Source organism: Mastigoproctus giganteus, chromosome 1 (genome assembly GCF_048544385.1).
Source record: "Mastigoproctus giganteus isolate SK-2022 chromosome 1, ASM4854438v1, whole genome shotgun sequence".
Classification (NCBI taxonomy): domain Eukaryota; kingdom Metazoa; phylum Arthropoda; class Arachnida; order Uropygi; family Thelyphonidae; genus Mastigoproctus; species Mastigoproctus giganteus.
This window is the reverse complement of record NC_143575.1, coordinates 3,645,704-3,663,348: the sequence shown is the minus strand read 5'-3', so window position 1 is coordinate 3,663,348 and position 17,645 is coordinate 3,645,704. Positions and strand designations below refer to the sequence as shown.

Below are 17,645 nucleotides of genomic sequence, written 5' to 3'. Positions count from 1 at the left end.
AAGCTCTCATAATTATGGCTAGGGGTTTGCATACTTCCTTTGCTGCCTCCTTTAATATAACTGGATAGATCCCATCCACCCCAGGTGCCTTTTTTATGTTTATCCTCAACAATCTCTCCTCCACTTTCCTCTCAGTTATTACAAAATCACCCAGCTCACTGCCAATGTTTACTTTACCTACATCATTCTCCTTCCTGAATAACTCCTCATGCGTGAATGTAGATGCAAAATACTCGTTTAGATTGTTAGCCACCTGAGTAGGATCCTCAACTGTTGAACCATCAATATCCAGTGGACCAATATGATTCATCCCTTTCCTTCTCGAGTTCAAATATGTAAAGAACTCTTTTCTGTGTTTCTTTGCATCCTTTGCCAAGGATTTTTCGTAGTCTGCCTTTTCCTGCCTAATCTCCTTTGTGACTTGGTTACAGACCAACTTATATCTATCATAGGCTTCCATGTCACCCATTAATTTGTATGTATCCCATGCATTTTTCTTCTCTGCCACATGTCTCATTAATTCATCTGACAACCATTTAGGCCTAAACCTTGAACAATATTTCTTAGTTGGTATGTAAAGCCTGGTAGCCTCCAAGATTAGTTCCTTGAATGCTTCCCATTTTGAGTTTGCTGTTGGTAACATCATCAGTTGGTCCCACTGTATAGAATTTAAATACTGTCTCAGACCATCATAGTCGCCTTTACGAAAACAAAAACCCTTCCCTTTACCTCTGATGGTAGTTACCTCCTTGAGTAAATCCCACTTCAACACACTGTGATCACTGCCACCTAGTGGTTCATTTATCTGCAGATTCTTAATGCATGAAGAATCACTACTGATAATCAGATCAAGAGTATTGCTCCCTCTTGTTGCCTCACGAACATGCTGATGTAGAAAACAATCATCCAATAAATCCACAAAAGCCTTGCTAGTGTGCGAGTGACCAACCCACAAATTCCAGTCAATATCTGGGAAATTAAAATCCCCCATTATAAGACTCTCTGATTTACTGGCCCACTCTATTTCCCTGTACAATATCTTATTATACTCATCAGAGTCATTAGGCCTATAGCACACTCCTACTCTCAATTTTGATTTCCCTATGCTTATGTCACACCAAACTGACTCGACACTGCCCTGTCCATCGATGTCGACTGGCTTCACTTCCTTGGACTTTATGTGTTTCTTAATTAATAGCATAACCCCCCCTCCCCTCCTGTCCTGTCTATCCTTTCTATACACATTGTATTCCCCAAATTCCAGTTCCGCATTACTTATATCTGTGTGACACCACGTCTCTGATATCCCAACAATATCTGCCTTTGATGTTTTGAGCAATACCTCAAATTCATCAAATTTATTTACCAAACTCCTAGCATTGGTGTACACGCAGGTATACATGCGCCTGTTTCTATTCTTAGCTACCCTAACACAACCCATGTGTTTACTTGTACCGCAATGACTACCAGCAGTCTCTGAAATATCCTGCATCTTGTTTTCCAGGCTTCTGCTCATTTCAATAGAAGCAGTGCAAGAATCACTTCCACCTCTGCCAGTGGCTACTGTTAATCTATTAGTCCTTGTATCCCCCCCAACTAGCAGTTTTCCGACCCACCTAACACTGCCTCGACAGCATCAGCAAAAATTCTTGCACCCTTTCTATTTAAGTGTATCCCATCTCTGTAGAAGCAATCTCTCCTGTTAACAAGTACAGTCCAGGCTGAAAAAAATTCTACCCCTTGAGCCTTGCACAATCCCTCCAGGGCCGAATTGATCGACAAGGCTCTCATCACCATGCGGTACAAAAGAGTACCCTTTTGTTCCCCTTGCAATCTCAGTACAGAAAAGGGCACTGAGATTGCAAGGGGAACAAAAGGGTGCTCTTACCAAGAACAGTTTCAGTTCTGCTGATTGCAGTGTTTGGAGACAAAGCACCTGTGAGGTCATCTGATTGAACTGTTTAAGTCTTTGAATGGATTGAGCACATTTGATGCTGATGGGATTCTTTCTCTTGCTCAGACTACATGCAAAAGTGGGCATAAATTCAAATTGTGGAAGGATGGTTGCAGAATTGATGTGCAGAAGTTCATCTTTAGCCAACGGGTAGTTGATTGCTGAAATAAACTTCAATCTATTGTTGTGGAAGTGGATAGTTTGAATAAATTCAAGGAACTAAAGAAACTATTGGAGAGAGGGATGAATAGGTGAAAGGTGGGAGGGTTTTTCTTTTTTTTTTTTTTGGCTGATGCTGTATAAGCTTGCTTTCTTGCATCATTTTCTACACTAATACTAAAATATTTCACTTATATATCATGCATAAAAACTAATTTTTATAGCATTTTCTTATGTTTTCAGAAAGGTCAATCTTTTCAAAAATAAGTCAGGCCATCAGGTTAGGGAGCTTTGAAAATAACTTAGTTACCTAAAGGGTTAAGAACACTAAAACACAGTTTCATTGGTAAAATTGAGACATTCAATAATAAAATTCAATAGTAACAATAATAAAATTATTGTGGAAGGATGGTTGCAGAATTGATGTGCAACATCAATTCTGCAACCATCTGCAACTATTATTAACATTAGTAGAGCCATATGATGCAAGAAGGCGAGCTCATATCGCATCAGCCAAAACGAGAAAAAAAACAAAAAAAAAAAAAAAAACCCATCCCATTCCATCCATTCACTCCAAATGCTTGTCTAGTTCTGCCTTGAACTTAATTTAAGTTTTCGACCTCCTCTACAACAAATGGAAGTTTGTTCCAACTATCACCCGCCTGCTACCTAAAGGCATTTTTTTCTGCACACCTATTCTACAATTGTCTTTCCTCAAATTGAATTTATGTCCCTTCAGGTGAGTAATCTGAGCAAGAGGAAGAATCCCATCAGCATTGAGCATGCTCAAACCATTCAAGGCTTTATACACCTCAATTAGGTCACCTTGGAGATGTGTAGTCTCCAGATGCTGCAATTTGCAGAACTAAAGTCTTTCTTGGTAACACTAACTCTTTGTTCCAATCACCAATCTCATTGCCCTTCTTTGTACTTGTTCCAGCAACAGTACATCCTTCCTAAAATGAGGCCTCCAGACCTCTTGCAGTACTCAAGTGTGGCCTGATCATTGCCTTATAAAAGGGGACCATCACCTCCTTATCCCTGCTAGCAAAATTTCTGTATATCATTGACAAGACAAGATGAGCTACTCTTGCAGCCTGTCTGCACTGCTCAAAAAAACTTCATATCTGCCTGCACGATTACCACAAGGTCCTTTTCCTTCTCTATATGGGTAGCAGTAACCACAGTTTGTACGTTACTGTGGTTACTGCTACCCATATGCAGTTCTTTATATCTGTCAATGTAAGGCATGTAAGTATATAATGGTTTCACTCTATTTGCACTTGGGAGGGTTACTAGTCCTATGCAGGACCAAGCTAGAACAACTTCTGTATATATATATATATATATATATAGGAAATATATCTGAAGACAATTAGGTTTAAATTTTATTAAATTAGATTTAGATTTAAATTAGATTTACATTAAATTTTACATTAATTTTGTTGTTTTTATATTTAGATGTATATGATATATTAGGCCTAATTTGATATATTAGGCTATTCATACCAGGGCTAGTTTTATATATAATTAGCACGTTGGTTAGGGTCACTACAAACCTAATGCTCCCAAGTGGTACCAAAATTAATTATAAAGAGTAAATAAAAAAAATAAAAAAATATATATGTATATATATATATATATAAGCCTTATTTATTTTAATGTATTTTTAATACTTATTTATTTTAATATATACAGTATTTTGATTACTTTTTACTCTTTATTTAATTTTGGATTAATTGAATTATATATATATATTTTATCTATTTATTTTGTATAAAAGTATTTAAGCTAATACTACTCACTCCTAGGCAGGTTGGCAAGTGCATATGAGCCTATTACCTTCAGCATTACTGTTGGTCCATATGGTAACAAACTCCAAATAATATTATTTATTCATTTTTTTAAAACATATCCATGCTGTTCTAGCTGCATGGAATGGTTGAGAACTGGGATTCCAGAAGAAATTTCTTGACAGAGAAATTAGAAGAAAGGAAAATAAATGAAGATTATTCAGGGCTCCCCCCCCCCAGTAACATGGATTGGTTGAACTAACTCGTCTTCCCCCTTTTAACACTCCTGCTCTTATCCATCCATGGTACTAGCCTACCACTACCTTTAACTACTTTCAATCAAAAATTATAATGCAGGTGCAAAATTAATGTCCAGATGTACGTTAACCAGCCAATATCCATTAATGACCTTTACTTTTGGTCCTGGAATAACTTGTCTACAAATGTATTTCTAAAAAATACAACCTTACAGAGGTGAAAGCAAAGTGTGAACAAATTTTTCCTTCTTTCCAAATCTTTAAATTGTTTGCAGCATTTTTCACAGGATCGCCCAAAAAAAAGTAGAATGCACATTAAAAAAATGAAAGTGGATAGTTTGTTCTATCAAAAATATCAAGAAAATATTGGGATCATTAAATTAACCATTTACAGCATGGCATGTTGAAAGTTTGCATTTTTAGCCTTGCTTTTTCATACACTGAATTTTCACACAACGAAGGCGCCTCCGTAGCCAGGTGGGCAGGAGCAGCAGTGCGTAGCACACGCTTCTTGATTAGACCAGAGTTCGAACCCATGACCACCAATACGGAGGATGCGGAAAGGTCAGGGAATGACCACCGCCATATCCAGGGAGCAATATGGCCTTAGTTGCTAATGCTCCTAAAAACCAAATAACAACACACAACGAATTGTCCTGAAATTAATTGACACAAGCCCTAACTAGGATAATGAAAAATGATGAGGATTCAATTAAAACTGAGGAAAAGGATATTTTTGTAGTGTAGAATATATACTTTGATGAATTGCTAAATGAAGAAATCACTGAAGAACTCTCAAGTTTAAAACTTTTATATCACTATAAAGATTGCTACTAAATGCCTAGTGGTCTAAATGAAACTGATATCTGAGAGGGCAGACTGTTATCTGCAACAAAGCAATTAATTTGAACAAATTAGAGAAACTATACACTAAAAGACGAAAAACCAAAACCAAATTAACAAACAGGAGCTAGTACTCACCCAGGGAAGCACAACAGCATGGGACTCTGCAAAGATAAGGCACAATTGCTGCCCAAAATGCTTGGGCATTATTTTTGGCGCTTATTAAAAAAAAACTAATACCAAAGGTTTTGGGGGAACCACAGCAAAAATGTAACCATGGGAGCATCTGCCACTATGAAGATTCACAAACATTTGCACTTCTGTTATGGCCTGCTGATTACAAGCAATGGATCAGAGACACCCCAGTGCAAATGAAGGTGAGAGATTGAGATGAAAACATATGTTTAAGTTGATGCATTTTAACCAGGAAACAACTTAAGCAAACTAAAAGACAAAATATAATTTCACTGTTAATCAGAATCAATAAATGAGCTTAAACATAATGAGGGCTTGTGAGTTCCACTGGAAACTTCTGGAGATTCTTTGTCCCAATGATAATAAATATCAAATTTCTGTGATTTTTTTGAAACTCTGTATGTCTTTTTGGATCACCTTGTATTTCTTTTGGGTTGCCCTTTTAAAGCAAAAAAAATTCTGCACATTTTTTGAACAACTATAGTTTTAAGAATTATTATTATATTTATGCACAAAAAAAAAAAAAAAAAAAATATATATATATATATATATACTTACCATTGCTATCCTCCCCCTGCACATCCTGTTTTGATTGCTGCTCTTTTACTGCATTTTCAGCACCTGTTTTAACCATCTCTGCTAAGCGCTTCAAATCTGCCATAGGCTTTTCCTGAAGTTCTGCATCCATTGCAATAGCTTCAAGCCTGAATATCATAAAAAAGATAAAAGTTTATACTGATGTTTCTGAAAGATCCATACATAAACTCCATTTTAAAAGTAGGAGGGAGGAAAAAATCAAATCATATGCTTTTCTAAAAACAATCTCATCTGTTTTATAAAACTGGTTCATTGCTAAGGGTTAATAATTATTTTAATTTACAGAGAACAAATATTTCTATAAGAGGAACTTACATTGTTTTTAACAGAACAGCCAAAAATGAAAGGTTTTAAGTTACAATCCTTTAAATTATGGGAACTGCATACCAAGAATTGCATCAATAGCACTAGAGTAATTTTGTAGTGTAGCCATTTTTGAAAACAGAAGAACAAGGTATACAATGATTCAATTAAATTAAGATAAAAGTATTTTTTATTTTGTATTGGGAAAAATATGTGTTACTTGGTTAAATACAATGCAATCTTTTATGCCTTTTCAGTTTTATTTCTTTATTTATATACACTCAAACATTATTAGCTGTTGTTAGTCTCATTTTCAACTGCAAAATGCACAAAATTACAACTATAAAGCTACACGTGTTAATGTATAAATAAAGAAAAATAAAATAAAAATAATACTGTATAACATTACTGTATTAATAATACAGTATAACAGTACTGTATTAATAATACTGTATAATGTTACTGTATACTTATATATATATATATATATATAAGTGTGTGTGTGTGTGTGTGTTATTTGTGAGGTTTTTGTATAAGCAATTTCAATGAAACTATTCACCTATCTTGCGACTGGCTGCATAGATAGAGCTAGTAAGTATATATATATATATATATATATATTTTTTTTTATGTAAATGTTGTGTATTATACAGTAGACTTTCAGAATAATGGCACCTTCAGGGTTTCAAGGTGCCGTTATTTCGATTTTTCCCATTATCTAGAAAGCTTTACTTTTAATACATTTAATGCAGAAATAATGAGGCTAAATAAGAAATAGAGAGATTAAGAATGAAATTTTATTAAATGGACATAAAAAATGTAGACACGTTGATGATCCAATGTTATATTCTGCCACTAATACAATCCTGCTTATGCCTCGTTCTATTTTCTTTATTATATCAAGTTTAGTCTGCATAAGTTGCACTGTGGTATCATCACTGTCCTCCCCACACTGGGTGGAAAAGGCCCAGGTTTGAATCCCGTCGATGATGCGAGGAACTTTTATGGGCTTTTTTTACTCTGAGTTAGTCAGTCTCAGGTACATAGCAAAGTTTTTTCCCGGCAGAAACTGGGTTTTTTGTCCAGCAAAACAGGCAAATCGACCAGAAAACACATGCAATTTACAGACACAATACACACGGGTATATGAATTAACTTTTCGGGTGACCCTAATGTAATAGTTTGGATTATATCAAGTTTGTCACTAAGCTTTAATGTTGTTCTTCTTTTCTTATCTGTATGGGGTTTATTAACGTTAGGAGCCATAGTGAGGGGTTTTTAATTTAAAATAAATGTAAAACAGCAGTATAATCCATAATATCAGTACAGAATTCACTTTCAAAATGGCAAACGAAAACAAATACAGTAATCACATGACTTGCCGTTTTCTTTTATTGGCACTGAAAGACATCTGCACTGTATGCAAACATATGATCTCAATGTGCTTTTAGCTTGCATGTTCCATTGTTGGGGTGCAGTGTATGGTTGTTAAAAGTCATTGTCTGGCTGTTTTAGCTAACGGGAGGTTATATGTATATCAAACAGTATATGATTGGTGATCAGGATAACAATTTCCCTTACAGGAAATTGCACTCCTGATGTTCCCTACGCATGAAGGAAGGATGTTCCAGAAAAGAGAGTGAAGGAATAATTGACGAAAAAATAAAGTTGGTTCTGTGAGTTTGATGTTGCACAACGAAAGGATGCTGACTGGTTGCAGCACCTGTTTGGGCCGATTGGTGTGTGTGTGTGTGGGGGGGGGGGGGAGCAGAAATTATAGAAGCAAATTCAGAATCAAATCTGCCGTGGAAGTATCTACAGAAAGGCATGTGCAGCGGAAGCACAATGTCTATGAGCAGGGAGCATCTTTGTAAGAGATGGGTTGTTAATTAACCTAACCTAACTGCCCTATTTAGAATGAAGTCTGAGTCTGAGAGAGATTATGGAAACACAACCCCAGATGTGGGAATAATATTGCATGCTTGGGCAGCACAGAGATTTGTAAAGAGTGAATAGCTGCTTAGAGAAGAAGTAATGCTGAGAGCAAAAGAGAAAACCCAATTTTTTTTTAGATACAGAGGAGGGAACATTTGTGATCTTGTCTAGAAATCTGAGTGTTGTCGAATATAAGCATAGGATTAGAAGAATCCTTTTTGTGGGATGTAAGTCATGACTGAGTTTTCGAAGGATGGAAATTAATTGTCTTTGTACCACTCAGCATTTAAGAAACTAGTAATGGATATTTGAGAAGTTGAACCTATTTGTACATGGCAAGGTTTCTCCAACTGGAGGGTGGAATGCAATCTGTTTTCGTCAGCAAAACCATGAATAGGATTTCCAATCAATGGATAGAAATACAAAAGGAAAAGAGTAGGAGAAAAAATTGAACCTTGTAGAACACCACCATTAGTGGAGAAGTTAGAAGACAGATTGCCATCTACCATCATGAACAGTGAGCAGTCACAGAGAAAACTGGATATCCAATTACAAAAAACAGTTGGCAAACCTTAAAATGGAAGTTTATTTAGAAGACCTTTATGCCAAACACAATCAAAAGCCTTTGAAATGTCAAGAGCAACTGCTTGATTTTCACCAAACTTTAATAAATCTTGCAGTCATCTCAAAATGGGATGACTGCGAGATTTCTATTCTCGAGATGTAATGCCAAGCAATGTGAAGATGAGAATGGCCACAAGAGAAAGATTCCATTGAAGAAAAGGCTATCACCAAGTTGTGATCTAAGGTTCCTAAGGGACCACTCACCTTGATCGCGTATTTGGAAGTGTTCTTTGTGAGAAAAACATCATGTTCGCAGTGTGGTTAAGATTGTCTGGTATTCTGATAGATAAATGAATAATTTGTGCAAGGTAAAAAGCCTTGGCATCTCGACCAGATCGGTCTGTGTGACTAGAAAACAGAAGCCAGCTGGGGTTCTGAACATTACAATGGCATGCACTGTAAATAAAAAAGTAGATAAGAAAACAGACTAATTATGTGCTTTCCTACTGACATAGATAATAATGCAGTTGAACTTTCAATTCTCTCAAAGCTGTCAGCTTCAACCGCTCATGGAGGCAACCCATTTCAGTAATAAACAACTCACCAGCAAAAAGAAAATGTGCTGCAATCCAGTCTAAACCTCTTCCCCCATAATTGGAATTTGTGATCCCTAGTTCTGAAATACATTATAACAGTAAACTTTCACCTTCATTCATTTTACTAACCCCTCTAAGACCCTTATAAACCTCAATCAGGTCCACTCTAAGCCAGTGTTTCTCAAAGGGTGTGCCGCAAAATTTTCCAAGTGTGCCGCGAAATTTAGAAATTTCTTCTTCTATGACTACGTAGGTGTGCCGCGAAATTTTTCTTCTTTGGAAAATGTGCCACGAGAGTAAAAAGATTGAGAAACACTGCTCTAAGCCATTGTTTGGCTCTGCAGCTCACATAATCAAAATATTTCTTCATACAGTCGTCCTTTTACAGATATCACCATGCAGGTTTCCTGTCTTTAGACATTTTCAAGAATTCTAATACCTTAATTTAGATGAGATCACCATACCTGGATGCAATATTTCAAGCATGGTCCTACAGTTGCCTTATACAGCAAAGAACATAACTTTCCCATCTCCAGTGGTTAATGATTGATAAATCATTGATACGACCCTGTGGGCTTTCCTGGCTATCTGTCTAGACTGGTTCAGAGAACTTCATATCCACCCATATCATAACTCCAAGATCCTTTCCTTCTTCTGTTTTTAATTCAATCCCATCAAGTGTATATGTTATTTTCGGGTTGCTAGTAAAGTATTGCATTTTGCTGCATTAAAACATGTCTGTGCCACTTTTTTTGACCATGCTTGAAACCTGTCGTTCAAGTCGTCTGGAAAAAGCACTGCTGCTTACCACATTATTACCCACTATCCCAATCTATACATCATTTGCAAATTTTGAAATACACCATTTATCCCCTTGTCAACGTTGTTGTTTATGAAAATCAGAAACAAAGAGTGGTCCAAAAACAAAGCCCGGGGGAAACTTCACCTTCTGATGTTGCACCAATGAGAAGAATATTCTTTAGTCACAACTCTTTGCCTCCTACCATGTAGCCATCCTGTGATCCCCCCCCCCATTTGAACTTCTACAATAGCTTCTCATGGAGGACCGAGTAAAATGCTTTTATAAAATCCTAATAAACTATATCAAAATAGCTAACTTGGTTAGTTAAATGTCAATTTACATTAAAAAATTATGTTATGTGTTTTTCAGGCCATTTCTATCTAACTGTCCCTGGATTGCACTCCTAATCACTGCCTCCAAGATTTTCCCAACCGCTGAATTCAATCTGACCAACGTGTAGTTACCCATTTCACTCTTAGTGCTGCCTTTATATAGTAGCAATACATTGGTACCTCTCCAGATCAAAGTAATCACTCCTGAGCCAAAGATACCCTCATAATTAACTTTAATGGTTCAAATAATTCTCTCTTTGCTTTCTTCAATATTACTGGACATGTGCCATCAACTCCAGGTGCCTTACTTGCCTTTAGGCTTGAAAGTTTTTCTAATAAACAATCATCTATAATTTTGAAATCACTCACTTCATATATATAATCCTCGCTCATACAGCCTTTACATTAAAACTCCTTATCTATGTTCTTTGCTTTCTTAGACAGTGCTTTCTTCTATTCTGCCTTTGCTGTTCTAACTTTTTCTGTGATACAATTGCAGATCAACTTGTAGCTATAGTAAGCTCCAGTACTTTTCATAGTTCTGTGGCTTTCCCATGCCATCTTTTTCTGCTCTATTGTCTTTACCAACTCAGTATTCATTCATCTTGGCATCCTCCTCATGCTATATTTTCTTAATGGTATATATGCATTCATGACATCTATAAGTATTGCTTTAAAGGCATCCCGTAGTTCTATTATATTCACCTCCATCTGTAATCCACCCTATTGATAGATACCATGTAGCATTTTAAACTGTCATGCCCCCTTTCCTGAAATTAAAGTTTTACTTGCCTTTAGCTTTAACAACTGAACTTCTTTCTTCATCTTCCAAATAATGACTGTGCGATCACTTCTTGCTAATAGTTCATGTAATGTGAGCCCTGTGATGTCATCTGATGACGATGAGGTCAAGAATATTCTTACCCCTAGTATTTTCTCTAACATGCTAATATAAGAAATATCATCTAGTTTATCTATTTTACTACAAACAATTAGGAAATCACACAATTGAAATCGTCCATAACAAAGCCCTCATATTTTCTTGCCCGTTACATCTGCTTATAGAGACTCTTAGTCATACTCTTCACAATCTTCTGGTTTGTAGATTACTCCCACTTTCATTATACCTTTGCTTACAACTAACTCACACCACAAAGATTCTATGCTGGCAGTGCATAACTTCAGAATCTGTGAAAGCTCTTTTCATGCTCAGGCTGTTTTTTGATAGGAAGTATGACCCAACTACCTCTACTATCTTTCCTAAATACATTATACATACCATAGTTAAACTCATCATTCCCTGTTTCTGGGTGATACTACATTTCCATTAGGCCTATTATATCAGTGTTAGTTTTCCTAACCAGGTGTTCAAATTTGCTCATTTTATTGACAACACTCTTGACATAGGCTTAGTATCATCCTGATATACCCCTTGAAGTTATTTAAATTTTCTTCCCTACTAGCATGAGCTTCCCATTCATTTGAAACATTGCTATCCTTGGGACAATTTGCAGCAACATACAAGAATTCTTGAGATTCTTGTATGTTGCTGCATACAAGCAATACTTTGACCCATATCATCAGATAAAAACATTTGTATTATCCCTGACTTCCCAATTAGCAGTTTCCCTGAACCCTTAAGGCAACTTCAATGAGCTGAGAGTGCTACTTGTAGCATTATCATGATGACACAAATACAGTCTCTTTTCAAAGAATTACCATTAGCAGATGAAGCAGAATTCTTCAGAATGTCACAAGAGGCAGCTGTATTTGTGTTTTTATCAATGAAAACCAGTGGACCAAATGCAAACTACATACCATCCACCACCAAACTGCACTGTTGTTTCAATACAATTTGTGCCTAACCACCCTCTGGGCATAAGCCACATCCAAGTGTATCCATCTTATGCCTGAAATGAGTAACATTATTTATTACACCACATCAAGTTCTGCTCCAATGTTATATTCTCTAACTGTATTGAATTTTAATTTAAAAGGTATTGAATTGTAATGTAAAATGTATTGAACTGTAATGTTTAATACATTCATTCTCTGCACCAGAATAAGTAGTGACATACGCTGCTGGGAGACAACTTTGCTTTATGAGTATAATCATATTGTGATTTTAAATGTTTCTCACCAACCACGTATTAAAATAAGACACGGAAACTGGAATTTTAAAAAACTATGTGTTTACTACTATATTTACAATTAAAATAACTTTACAACTAAAAAGGATAAAATATATAAAATATTTAAAAAATATATATATACATCAAATAAAATACCGGGTTAAGAGCGATAAAACCGACCATAGCTTTCGAAGGCTCCTGCCTTCTTCTTCAGCGGTAGCTTCCTTGTACTGCGGTGCATCTTAAGTACCAGCAGGTTCACGGTCTAAATCACGTGTTTCATCGTCACGTGTTCTATTCTCCTGTGTACTGGGACCGGAAGCGGCTCGGGAGCGTGTCATATGAAATCGTTCATCCCTTCTGAGGATCGTAACCGCAAAGAGGGGATGTATCCGCAAACCTTTGTCTCTATTGATGTTCTCTGTCGAATTAATCCACAAACTCTTGAGCCACTTGCGGTCCCAGAACCTATGCACCCGATCAGTGATGATAGCTTCATCCAGGGAGATCTGGTGTTGCTTCTCCCAAAAATGCTCGGCCACGGGGGACTTACTGTAATCTGCATTCCTTATTGCCTTAGTGTGCTCCCCCAGACGTTCTTTGAGACGGCACTTTGTTTCCCCTACATAACATTCCCCACAATCCGAGCATTTAATACTATAAACGACCCCACTAGCATTCTATTTTTGAATGGGGTCTTTTACTTTTGACATGATTGTGTGCAGCTTCTGGCCTGGAATCTGCACACAACGTATCTGATAATGTCTTAGTACCCTAGTTATATGCTCAGTTAATCATAGTTTTTTAAAATTCCAGTTTCCGTGTCTTATTTTAATACGTGGTTGGTGAGAAACATTTAATTTACCCAACCCCAGTGGCCTGTTTGAAGAAGTATAATCATGCATGACCATTCAGAACTCATTGTAAGTTTTTTTTTTTCTGACAGTTTTGGTCCCACATTTATCCTAGTTCTGTAAAATGTGTCTCAAGTCAGCACATTAACAGGCTCTGCAATTTCCTCTCAATATCCATTTCAACTCTCGCCCTGGGGTCATTAATGGTTTATCTGGCTTGGAATGAATTGCTGCATTTACTTTCGGTGGGTATAAAATGTTTCTAACACATGATTTTGAGTGTCGTACTTCTTCTATAATGCCTCTTTCTATAATATGTGACAACCTAGTTTTGAAGAAGTTAAATGTTTTTCCTATCATATGCTATTCCATCTACCTGTCACCAAGAGGGCATGCCTTTTATATCCTACTGTTAAGTGGTATAGGACTTACAGATTTAACCATTACTTCCCAGGAATGAGGTGTACTGATTGGAGGATGATGTATACCCATCAAAAGAACATCAAACCAGAAATTAACACAATTCATATATTAAAATGTAAAAAATACAGCTAAAAATATGATATTTAAAGGGGTGTTTTCAAAATGAGCCAGAGAAGTAAAAATATATAAATTACAATTATTAATCATATGAAAATTAATAATGGGAATAAGGAGATGAAAATTAGAATGAATAGAAGAAACATAAAAATACTAGTTTTCCGGCAAAGACTACAGAAATGAGAAAATTTTTAGTTTACTGAAAAAACATTAAAATAAAGTCTCTAAGAAATAATTGCACACATTTCACAGTGTTAGAATACCATAAAAAGTTTGGATATTTTAATTACTAATATTTATAATAATTTCCAAAGCCATCTTTGTACATTCTATGGCCCTAAAATGTGCATTTATTTCATACTGTTTATACTTGAACTAACCTTTCAGTAGTGAGCTTGCCAAATGAATGTCTGTGACCTCAGGGCAATGAGTTCATCACTATTGGTAGACCATGAAGTAGTTTTCTCATGGAAGTTTTAAGTTTTTTTTTTTTTTTTTTTTAAATAAAAATTTTATATAAAATGCTTTTAAATATTAATTTGTTCTGATTTTGACTTGATTTCCCAAAATCATAAAAATTACTTGCCGCTACTTTTTTTTTAATACAATAATATATAGTATGTTTATTTATCAGTTGATTCAGCTTCTAGAACCAAATTCCAGAAAGTTCCATATTTTTAAAAGGAAATCAATATAATAGCTCACAGGTGCAGTTGCATCCTTCTCTGACTTTCAAAGCTATTTTCATTCTACTATCTATTAATACTGTGTCTGCTATATAGTTCGAAACCAGAGAAGAGAAAGTAGCATATACTACAAGAATTCAAGTGAACTCATACGTAAATGAATCCATTAGTTGAAATATGGTGAGTACAGTGGTCTCAGAAAGTTTTTAAATTCTGTAGAGTGGGATCAACTGACGATGTTACCAACAGTAAATTCTAAGCAGGAAGCACTCAAGGAATTAATCTGGATGCTACAAAAATTTCATACCTATTAAGAAATATTGTTCAAGGTTTAGGCCTAAATGGTTATCAAATGAACTAATGAGACTTGTGACAGGGAAGAAAAATGCATGGGATGCATATAAATTATCAAGCAACTTAGAAGCCTATGGCAGATATAAGCTAGTCTGTAATCAGGTCACAAAGGAGGTTAGGCAGGCGAAGGCCGATTACAAGAAATCCTTGGCAAAAAATGCTAAGAAAAACAGCAAGGATTTCTTTACTTATATAAACTCTAAAAGGAAGGGGATGAATCTGATTGGTCCACTTGACATTGATGGTTCGACTGTTGATGATCCTGCTCAGATAGCAAACAAACTGAATTCACACATGAGGAATTATTAAGGTTTGAAAATGGCAGAAGGTTATCAAATTGTAGCAGGATACGTAATGATTTTGTAATAACTGAGAACAAAGTGGAGGAGAAACTGTTGAAGTTATACATAAGAAAAATACCTGGGGTGGATGGGATCTATCCAGTTATATTAAAGGAGGTGGCAAAGCAACTAAGCAAACCCTTAGCCATAATTATGAGAGCATCCTTGGACTCAGGGGAGGTTCCCACGGATTGGAGATGTGCAAATGTATCCCCAATTCACAAAGGGGGATCGAAGGGTGACACGAGTAATTAAAAACCAAGGTAGTGCAATATCATGGCAACTCGTGAAGGAAGAGTACAATATGAGATACAGAGCAAATGGTCCAATTTTGTCCTTCAGGTTGTCACAGCCATTCTCTCATATATGCCAGACAAGCTGTACTTGTTACCTGGGAGTCTAAAACGCTGATCGAACTGATATTCAGGTAACACTCAAGTCAAATAGACCCAATTTCGGTGAAGTCCGGATGGTCTGTGACAGCCAAATCCTCTGCTTGCACCTTCACAATGGTGGTAAAAAAAAAAGTAAAGTGCAGCCATTATCAACCCACTGCAGGATGGAAGCCTCCTCAACAATTCATGTTGAGGGAAATGGACCATAATCTGCCACGCTGGTCCAGTGCGGGTTGGCAGATTGCCCGTATTCAGCAGTCAAGGGCTTGAACCCCGGTCTACTCCAAGAGCGTGTGCTACTGCACTCCCGCTCCTGCCCACTCGGCTACGGAGGCCTGTTAGTAATTCTGGGTATAACCTCGATGCACAAGCACACTGTGGGTGACCACCCAGGTATGAACCAACATAAGCAGGGGTCGAGGTGTGGCGCTCACACCACATGGAGGAAGACGGCCCCCTCTGTGTTACCAGGCAACATTAGGTGGTAGATGACTCTTATCAACCAGTGCAATACACCACTTTGCTTAGCCAGGTGGGTAAAGTGCTTGCCTGGCAACCCCAAGGTTGCGGGTTCGATTCCCGCCTCGGGCTTGGATCAAAGTACTGCAAAAACCTTGGGAGGTGCATTATGGCCACAGAAGCCTATGCGCCAACAACTACCAAAAAAAAAAAAAAAAAAACACTTTGCTTATTGGTGGCTTGAAGTGGTGGAACACATGTTTAGTCTCCAGAGTTAAGTTCCGGTCAACTCTTCCATCATGCAGTATGACTGATGACTTTTGAGGTTATGATGAACATCATGGCAAGATCCAATCTATATAATATCTTACATTTCAAGGGTACAGCTCTAAAACAGTGTTCACAGGCCGACTGCTAGTTAGTACACTGGACCAAACCTATTAGTAACTCTTTAGGAGGCTTCCGGATCAGCTAGTGTATAATCTTGCTACCTCTACTCTGCCAGACAGTGACTGGAGGGAGTCCGAGTAGTGTGTATGCAGGGGGCATTGTTGAGGCCACGTTATGTCAAGGATCTGGGTATATTCTTACCATGTGTATGCCATATCCGTTCATTTCATTATTTCATACAGCATGTCCCCCCCCACTTTTTCTTACTATTGAATACACCATGAACTGTCAAACTAATAGAGTAAGCTTATATGTGAAAAGATCTAAACCTGCTAAACTCTTCCTAGTTCATTTCACAAATATACGTTTCTCAGTTCTAATCTCAACGATGTCGATTTTCACTTGCAGCAAACCCCATGTACTTTTTGTGTAGCATTTCACCAAACCCCATGTACTTTTTGTGACAGAATCTCAGTTATCAGTTGATTCAACTACTGCTCATCTCAGTTGCCCTAATTATTCGCTGTATGATTCCTTTCGCCTCAAAGGTGGTACACTTGTGCATATGCCCATTTCGTACCCTTGTTTAAGAATTTGCTGGTTAATATCTGTATTTCTGAATCTAAAGCAGATTCCGTCATTGAATATTTATAGGCATTGAGAAACTGATTAAAGATAATAGCCATTTTGTTGGTGAACGGGTGATAGCTGTTATAATATAGAAGCATATCGGCATTTGTTGGTTTACGATAGATATTAAATTGGATTTTATTCGCATCCCAAGTAAACATGAAATTTAGAAAATTTAATGACTTAGTATCCGTATTTTCCCTTTCCGATGTAAAATTGAGTCTAGGATGAATATTATTAAACAAATGTAAATGGTCTTGAATAGTGCTACTATCAGTATATGATACAGGATAGAAAAGGCATCAAATGTATATGCTCAATCATCGAGAGGGAGAGAGACGGACTTCTGATATTAAGCTGCGTAGACTCAATCCCATTGGCAAAGCAAGAATTTGTTTATATACTTTGTCTTGAAAGGTGATATACTTGGCTTCAACTAAAAGTTTAATTAAGTGAAAATTTTTTTTAATAGCTTCGTTTAAGTAATCAATATAGAGTTATTATTTAACATATCCCAAAGAATCTAATGTGCAT

The 17,645-nt window shown here is 36.6% G+C and overlaps 1 protein-coding gene across 3 annotated transcripts in view; it reads right to left on the bottom strand.

The window, feature by feature from the left end:
- The window catches only part of Chd1 (chromodomain-helicase-DNA-binding protein 1), a 606,282-nt gene that overhangs the window by 159,164 nt on the left and 429,473 nt on the right, over positions 1 to 17,645 (bottom strand). For all 3 annotated transcript variants that reach the window (XM_090371234.1, XM_090371253.1, XM_090371245.1), the window contains exon 27: positions 5,760 to 5,905. In XM_090371234.1, the coding sequence (XP_090227360.1) occupies positions 5,760 to 5,905 (146 nt within the window). The remainder of the gene's footprint in view (positions 1 to 5,759; positions 5,906 to 17,645) is intronic.